Below are 9,080 nucleotides of genomic sequence, written 5' to 3'. Positions count from 1 at the left end.
CAACATCTTTTACATTCTTTTGCTGCCGCCTCGTTAGAATGCCGAAGTTTTCCCAAGTGATGTTACATATATTCTACTACTTGATGTTGAGATTAGCATACTTTACCAAGAATTGATTAACCTGGGAAATCATACTCTATCAACCTTGAATTTGGCAGACTAAGAAATGGCACCGGTTTACTTTTCAGAAAAGAGCATGGTCAAGCTCACAAAAAGGACATGGATCTTAGTTTCCAGTGATTTAAGCCTTTCAGGCTGTAGCTATGCATCAAATAAACATTGTTCAGCTTATTCCAACAAATTAATATTCTCTCATGTACACAAGGCTGATATAAGCAGCATGCGAAGTTTGGCCAGGAATGCTACTGGTTTCTCGCAATGGTTGCCTTTCTAGATGAGAAAGTGTGTATACACTGATAAATTAATCAGCAAGTTGATGACATAGTTACTACACCAACGAGCATTGAGATTAAAAGACAGAAAATCTACTATAAAAAATTAAAATCATGAATGCTTTGTAATTCTGATTCCCAATGTTGATGAACATGTACATGCCCGCCATAAAACAGCCACAGCTTTAAAAAATAACCTCAGGCCTGGCTGAAAACATGAAAATTTTGAAACAGACTCATCCAAAAATAGTATAAAATCAGGTTTTTGGTCCAGCTTTTAACAGCCTCACCTGCAAATAGCACTGCTGGATGCCATAACTTGTAGATATTATTTGCCTGCAGCTCACCGGCCGAATAAGTTATCTGACCAAATGGCCAGTGCATAGAATAAGAATAATCGATTGAAAATTGTTGCATGAGAAAAGAACCACCAACAAATTTATATAATGCTCGAGTTTGACCAAGTAGTAAAATTTATATGAATTTTCCACCACCAAGACAATCCACCAACCCATATATAAATTAATCAAAAAGAAAGGAAAAACAACCCAAAAACAAGCACTAACCTCTGAATGCCTCAGGGCCCGGAAGCTTTGTCTTTGAAACAGTCGATATTGCACAACCCCACCGATCTCATCATATCTCCAAAGCTGCCACCGTTGGATTACAACAGTCAAGACAGAACCAGACAACACAAAGACCACAGAACACAAGAGATGAATACATGCATATATGTATAACAGAATAGAAATTAAAAAAATGGAAGAAAATATTAGGCAGTCATTGAAGTTTTATCTGACCGATCTATGCTTTTCCTTGGTTTCTCTGGCTGGTCTGGGTTATCGTTCACCTTGTCAGCATGATCAACACTCTTTCTTGATTTTTCTCTCCTATCAGTGCTGGTTCTTGACTTTTCCCTCCGATCTGTGCTTTGCCTAGGTTTCTCTGTACGGTCAATGCTTGGCCTAGACTTCTGCTCTGTGCTCTTCCTTGGAAGATCTGAACTGTTGGTACTTGGCCTAGACATCTCCTTCTGGTCTGATCTCTTCCTGGGAAACTCTGAATTGTCAGTACTAAGCCTAGACTTCTCCCACTGGTCTATGCTTTTCCTTGAAAACTCAGAAAAGTCAGAGCTTGTCCGAGGAGCATCAGAGAAATCTGAGCTCTCAGCTGATTCATTTTTTATTGCTGGCGACTTCTCTATGGCTGATATAAATTTTCTGAGATGCCTTATGAAATCAGGATAAAGCTCCAAGTTACAATGGTTTCCTCCCTGAATCCACAGAGGCTCATACTTTTCTTTGCACAGTTCCCAAAGCTGCTTCCCATGGTAGATTTTTACAACATTATCATCAGTTCCCTGCAAAAAAAAAACACGTACTTCACAATCCTAAAGATGGGGAGAACTTCTTGGGAAGACAATTCTCTTATAGAAGAAATCTTTGCACACAGACAACCTAAAGAAGCATGCATGCTTTATTTATTTATGTCAAAACTAATGAAGTTCCCTTTTCCCAATATGTTTCAAAGTATGCCATGCCAATGTTGCACCAAACATAGATAAATGCATATTAACATCATCTTTTGACCGAAAACCTTAATTTAAATCTGTATTTTTCATTTGCCTATTCATGTAAAAACATCGGTGTCATCATATGATACAGAAATGACAAATATCAAAGCACTTTGTTTTTCCAAGACTCCTTTTTCCAGGCACTGCAGTTATTTTCCATTAATTACCATTATACTTCCGGCTGGTCAACGTACATCAGAGAGTTTATAGTAAACATCCTTTTTTTAATGCAGCAAGAGTTTTAACCAAACATCATCTTACACCGACATCATGCACCTTGCTTGGACTTGATTGATAACTTGCACTCAACGACAAAAAAGATATAATTTTTTCCACTGTTGAATGCAAATTATATGATACATGACTTGAAAGTATGCCATCAAAATTTTTCTGCCAATGAACGATATGAATAGTAAATACATTAACTGTAGTGCCAGCTATACAAATAAATTTTCTTTCATCTACTCCACTACCAGATAGTCAGTGTAACTACAATACCACAAAATGCAACTATAATGCTCTGATGGAAGGAACATTCACTACTATCAAGGTTAGATGGAGGCACCTCTTATCAGTCAAGAGTGAGTTGTGAATTCACCAAATAGCTGTTGCAATCACTTGGTCATAAGTATCAGACTCTCATAAACATAGTGTAATGTTAGTATGCTTTTTTTTGTCCTCATCTGAATGACACATCCAGTAAACTTCAAACTTACAAGTGATGTTGGAATTCCAATATTGGTCCAAAAAAAGAAAATTATTAGCAGAAATTTTTTCAGTAAATTGAGAGGTGCGAGTAATACCTAAAAAATGCTTGGGCAAAAACTTGCACAATCAAAGAATATAAGTATTAGTAAACATCTTCTAATGGGTAATACCGAGTTTAACTCAATGTACACCCAAAAAAAAGAGTTTAAGACTTAGATAAGTATGTAGGCAACAAAGAACAAAATAAGAGAGATACAAGCAAGTTAAGCTATTCAATAGCTTTCTATACTTATAACAAATGATTCATATATAATCATCCACTAGAGAATCAACATGTGCATATTACAAGTGCAAGCTCCAATCTACACGTATATGAAGTGCCATTAGAGAAAGAATAAAATTACAAAAGCATAGCTACTATATGGAATGATAATATTAGATAATTGGAAGGAAAAACTAAGTACACATTCACACAATGAGGTTCCTCTACTTTGGTTAGGAAACCCCAACCCAGATAAATGTGCAGTTATAGCAAAACCATGACAATTCATAAGAATCCAAGTAATCCAATAACTAACTTAGCCAAACTCCTGTAACATTGATGACATGGGGAGTAGAAGAATGACTCCAATTTACAAAGAAAGCATGTAGAGAACCCCAAACTACCAAGAGAACAAAAGATTTGTAATTGTTTAAATACAATGGCTAACTGAATAAACATAAAATGTGATACGATACAATATCAACACTTTCAGATTAAATCAAGAGAAGCATCAATATAATATACTCACGTGAATAACTAAAACAGGACAATTGACATGTGGAATTTTCTCAATGTTCTGCAAACACAACAAGAGTTCACGTCAATCTACTAAAAGCAAAAAATACCATAAATTCTTTAAAACTAAGAGAAGAAAGAAATGGGAACCTTGTATATGTCAAAACAATATGTATCCTTCACAGGATACATAACTCGTAGCCCAGACAAAATGGGACTATGTAGAACAACTGCTCTTAAATGAGGCAAGCGAGTGGCTAAATCCAAAGTAGGACCACTGCCAACTGATTGTCCATATAAAATGATATCTTCTTCATGAGTTCCATATGTCTCCTTAAGGCATCTATAAGCAGCCTCAATATCTGCATAAGTATTTTGCTCGCTCGCCTACCAGTAAAAATAATAAAAGAATAAGGTGAACTTTAGACAGGTCAGCAACAAATAAGCAAAAAAAAGTTAGATAAAGAAGTATTTCCAACCTTTCCCGATGATTGTCCATAGCCAGAGTAGTCATACCTGCAGAAAATAGACGTCTATGTTAAGAAGAATATCATACACCAAAGGCACAGGATGAATTAATAGGAGAGACCAAGAAGCATTGAAGATCTAATGTAATTGGAGGCAAGTCAAAGGAAAAGAAACACCAACTTGGACATCCATAGGGCACCAAGAGCTGGGTCTCAACACCAAATTCAATTAGGGCTGTCAAATGAGTAAGTTGTTCACGAGCCAGCACATATTTGGTTGAAGTCCAGCTTGTTCAATTAGCAAATGAGCCGAGATAGTATCAAATTGGCTTGCTCGAGCTTGGCTAAATTAAGATTGAATATATAAATAATTTATACATTAATTGTTTTAGTAATTATTTCTAGAAAAAATATTTATATTTATTATTATAAATTAACATAATTTATGAAAGAAAAGAAAATGTGATATATCTAGGATATTTAGCTTGAAGTATATAAAAGAAAGTATGAAAGTCTTGAGAGACCTCATGCTCCAACAAATCTCTTGTACAAGTTTCTTGTGAACAGCACGAGTCTGGCTCAAAACAAAATGAGCTGGCTCGACTATGGTTTGATTACACACCTAATTTGGTATCAAGAAGAAATAAGAGCTCAGTTATACAAAAGAAAAGGGTTTAAGTATGTCCAATTTATCTCCACTCTATTATTCTTACACAATAGAGAAACTTTTTGTCCAAAATTCACTGATCTAACCAGAAAGGATTCAATTTAGTATCAGTAAAGTCTTTCCCTCGACTTATCAGGAGTTCTAAGATTACACATGCCTGTGAAACACACTTGCCTCCGCTTTTATATAGGTGTTAAATCAAATGGTGGTGGGGTCCACATAACATGGACATGGATACATGTCCATCTACATTTTGAATAGATACAGAATCCATCATGTGATGTTTTTATGGCACAAACCTCTGAATAGGGTCTCTGAGCAGAGAAAACAGGGTAAACTATATGACAGTTTTTCTTTAGAGTAAATCACAGACAAAATTGCCAACGTTACAAATTAAAGTTCATGAGTTTTTGTTTTTTCTGGGTCATATTACTAGAAGCATGTGATTCAGCAGATTGAATATTTGCCTTTCAATAAAGTCCACCCATGTATTTTAAATCTCCAATCAGAACCTCTAACATAGCACAGTTTGTGATGAATAGAGAAACCTGTCACAAATTGAAATCACTAAATTTCAGTATAACATAGATTAAAATTCAAGTGTTTTATAACTTCTTGTTCTTTGCTTTCAATTTTTTTCTTTATGATATGTGGCTTCCTACAGCCGAAATTACTTTTTTTTGGGAACACCTTTCTGATCAGAGTCTACTCTCCATACAATTTTCCTCTACTCTGTGTGAACTTCTTTTGCTGCTTTACATGTCCATGTGCCACAAGTTAATCTTATTTCAAAAATTAACTAGTCAGCAGTTGCACTTGTATAACTTCATATACCTTTGTTTACTCAATGTAGATAATTTAAGGTCATATATTAGGCTGACACTACAAAACAGATAGATATAAGGCATTCTCTAGAAAATATTACGGAAAAGACGGGGTATATGGACACACATGAAAACACGTATGCACGTGCCCCCTCACACACATGCATAGAGAAAAAGGCAACTTAGAATTGCACTTCTGGACTGCCAATGACTGAAGTTATAAAAATTCTACACAAGTTCTAAATTGCAAAACTAATATAGTCTATCCCCATTGTGTTGTAGGAAAAGTTAATATATGACAAAAATTTATGGACTGAAATGTAAGAGTACAAAAGTTTTAGAGCTCCACTTGCTGACACCCTTGAGATCCACAAGCCATTGTTTAGCAGTGAATACACTGCAATAAACCAACATTTTTTCATCCTCACAGTTCTATAGCCTCATGTGAAGTATAAGCACAATAAATGAACCTTTATATAATCATTTAAATAAAACGATGTATGATTTTTGAACTAGAAAGAAACCAAAATCTTTTTTTAAAAAATAAGAAGTATAGCAAAAATAGCCAAAAAAGTTTCAAATTCTCATTCATCTTAAAGGTCAATGATTACAATGGAAATAAAATTAAAATTTAAATCTGAGTCCAATGGTAAATACTTAGAGATCTAGTTTTTTTGTAAACCTCATCAAAATGGCCTTCTAAACTCCCACCTTATAACTATCCATCTTCTCTTGCTTTTCTCTTTTTGAAATTTAGCACATATCCACATGTTAGAAGGAACAAACTGAGTCCACCTCTGTCAATTGGTGTGTCCACCAATAGGACAAATTTCCAGAACTAAATGAACCTATCACAATAGTAAGTAGAGGGGAAACCCATAAATCACTATCATGCTACATGTTAAAAATATCGATTCTTAAGTCACCAAAAGCACCTCACTCAGGAGCAAACTTCCATGTTATTAACGAATAAGAACAACTTAGATTTATAAGCATCAACAAAAATCAATCTAAATTCCAAGATGCCATATATCAATCAAACAAATGGACTGCCAAACACTGTAGTCAAATGCAAATGACACAAACTAAATTGAGCTCTCTAGTTAAAATTGTTCATCATATCATCAAGAAAATCATTATTAATGTTCCTGCTGAATTTAGATGCATAAGATTCAATGAAGTATTTTTTTATTTTTGAAACATAATCATGTACTTACAATTGTGTCCATCTGATGTTGTTTTTCTTTCTTCAACAGCAAATGTTTTGACTAGTTTTCTATAATCAAAAAAAGAAGGAAAGAAAGCAAGAAATTGGATGCTGATAACCAGAAAAAAAAAATCACCCAGCGAAACTTTTCAATCATGAGATTATGTACAAGGAAATGTATAATGATTGAGATTGATGTGGACGGGCTTCCGGTTCCAGGATCCAAAGAGCATCTCCCCACCCACTCATAAGCAAGAAGACTACCAATTCATTGGTGCCGCTTCATGGCTAAAACAGATTCTTCCCTCAAAACCAACACTTCCCAGTTCCTTAAGAAAGATGAAAGAAAGTAACCTGACCATGTAACCATGTATTTGTAATCACCTTCGATTTTTGCAAAAGAATGTGCCACGCACCAGTGTAAAGGATAAAGTTAATATCCAATCTGCTGGCAAAGTTATAAACCGAGAAGCTTCTTTATCTACTCCAAATCCGCAGCGAGAATCTCACTAGTAATGACACCAACACTCTTGGAAACAAAAGAAACTCCAATCGGAAAAAAAATCTCATTAATGAATGTGTTAATATTTTTGGAACAAAGAATCCCGAATCTATCAACATCTATAGATTAATAGCAATCAAGGGTGTCCTTCCTTCCTACAAATTTCAAGAGGAGAAAAAGAAATAGAAAGAAGCACAGATGAGCACACTATTCACACCTTATTACAAAGACAACTCTTGCTCAAACTACTCTAAGAAGTTCAGACAACTGCCCGACCCATAGTTTTCCCATCAGTAGCTTAAGAGTTCAAAATTGAATACAGCTATCTCAGGCAATTCTATGCTCACCGGGAAGAAATAGCACTCTAGTCTATAAGGCCTCCAAAGAGGTTTAAAGAATTTTAAGTTGAACTGGCTGCTCCCCAACAAACCAAAAAAAAAACATCCGAAAAGCCTGTACTGAACTCTAAAAACATCAACTTTCCGATTAGTTTTTTAGATCAATCCTACCAAAAGTTCAAACATGAACTAAACCAAGAACCTGGAGGCTCATTCACACTCCATCAAAGATGTTATCAGAACTACCCGCTGGCTTCCTCGCGATGTTTCGACAGGCATCAAATCCGTCCTCCTTTGCATCAAAATACCAACTTTAAACCAAAAAAGCACCCACAAAGAACGTTCAGCAAAAGAAAAGATACGAGAATACTCCTCACCCCATCAAGTTGACCCTGAGGCAACGGCTGAGCTCGACGAAGAGCTCATACATCTGTCCCAGGTCCGCCGCGTTGCCATGGGAGTAGAGGACGGTGAACTTGGCCCCAGGGTTCCTTACGTGCATGGCCACGATCTCTGTCCCCCGATTGGTCCGCAGCCTCCGGACCTCCACACCCTGCAGGCGCGGCACCTCCGTCATCACCAGCCGCCCCGTCGCCTCGTCCTCCACCGCCACCCCGTACGACGGCGGGTCCGGCGGGAAGAAGGCGAATTTTGCCGCCATCTTCGACTTCACCCCTCCCATTTCCGACCAAACCACCACACAGCCCTTACCTCCCCTGCTCTTCTTCCGTCCAATTGGATCACGTCGCCGGGTGGAAGCCCCGCCGGAGCCCCACCGCCGGCATCGGAGCGACGGTTTGCGATGAAGGTTTCAGGGTTCGAATCTAGGGTCTAGGATTTTGATTTTGGGGGCTGGAGGAGAGGGGGCGGCGGAGGACGAGGAGAGGAGATGGACGGAGGGAGAACTAAAGGCATTTTTTCTTTAATTTTTGAAAAAAAATATTGAGAGAAATATTACAAAAAAAAGGAAATAATTAAAAAGGAAATTCAAAAAAGGGGAATGAAAGGGAGGGAGATGACAGCGGGACGAGCTGCCGCGTAAGGAAAGGGGATCACGTGATGGGATCCGTGGATCACGTGTGCTGAGGAAATTACGGCAGTGAGGTCTGGTGGACCTGATGAATTTCTTGGAGATAACAGGTTCCAGCAGGACCTCGTGCGTTCAGGCGATCAAAAATCTGGAAAATGGAATGTTCCGATTTTTTAACGGCTATGATAGGATTTGATGTTTTGTACCGAACAGCATTCTCCGTGATACCGTAAATATAAAGTAGATATTCACGGAGTCATTCACCAGAAAAAGGATGTAGTTTAATTATGTCTATTAACAGCTAAAAAGTAGGAACAAAAAGCTTCCACCTTGGTGTTATACATTATGATTACCAAAAAAAAATGGTGTTATACATTATAATGCTTTAGTATAACTCCATTGTACCAAATAATAATAATAATAATAATAATTTAGTAAGGTGTTGTAGATGTGAATGTCTTGCTTGTATGAATCTCATGTGAAGCTACAGATAATAACGACCATTATTTTTCGCATGATAAGTTCAAAATGCATGTTGCATGAAGATAATGTTTTCAAAAATTATGCGAGGGAGACTCTCATTGTCATATGAAG

The 9,080-nt window shown here is 36.9% G+C and overlaps 1 protein-coding gene across 5 annotated transcripts; it reads right to left on the bottom strand.

Annotated features, from left to right (window-relative positions):
* Window positions 1-306: 306 nt before the first annotated feature.
* Window positions 307-8,411, bottom strand: LOC103719510 (alpha/beta hydrolase domain-containing protein 17C-like). Of its 5 annotated transcripts, none has more exons than XR_005512562.1 (8): window positions 7,834-8,411; window positions 3,931-3,967; window positions 3,602-3,838; window positions 3,465-3,512; window positions 1,193-1,752; window positions 959-1,042; window positions 683-728; window positions 307-600 (listed from the first exon to the last, which is right to left on the bottom strand). XR_005512562.1 is itself a non-coding variant. In XM_039128285.1 (7 exons), exons 1-6 carry the CDS (start codon window positions 8,136-8,138, stop codon window positions 970-972), a joined length of 1,260 nt encoding a protein of 419 aa, XP_038984213.1. In that variant the 5' UTR covers window positions 8,139-8,411; the 3' UTR covers window positions 307-728; window positions 959-969. The 5 variants fall into 5 exon arrangements, 2 of the variants coding, with proteins under 2 accessions (XP_038984213.1, XP_008807011.1); XR_005512560.1 differs by having other exon boundaries at window positions 309-600; window positions 683-755; window positions 7,834-8,410; XR_005512561.1 differs by having other exon boundaries at window positions 309-596; window positions 683-755; window positions 7,834-8,410.
* Between the last annotated feature and the right edge of the window lie 669 nt (window positions 8,412-9,080).

This window comes from Phoenix dactylifera, chromosome 7 (assembly GCF_009389715.1).
Source record: "Phoenix dactylifera cultivar Barhee BC4 chromosome 7, palm_55x_up_171113_PBpolish2nd_filt_p, whole genome shotgun sequence".
NCBI lineage: Eukaryota > Viridiplantae > Streptophyta > Magnoliopsida > Arecales > Arecaceae > Phoenix > Phoenix dactylifera.
This window is presented reverse-complemented; position numbering and strand designations above follow the sequence as displayed.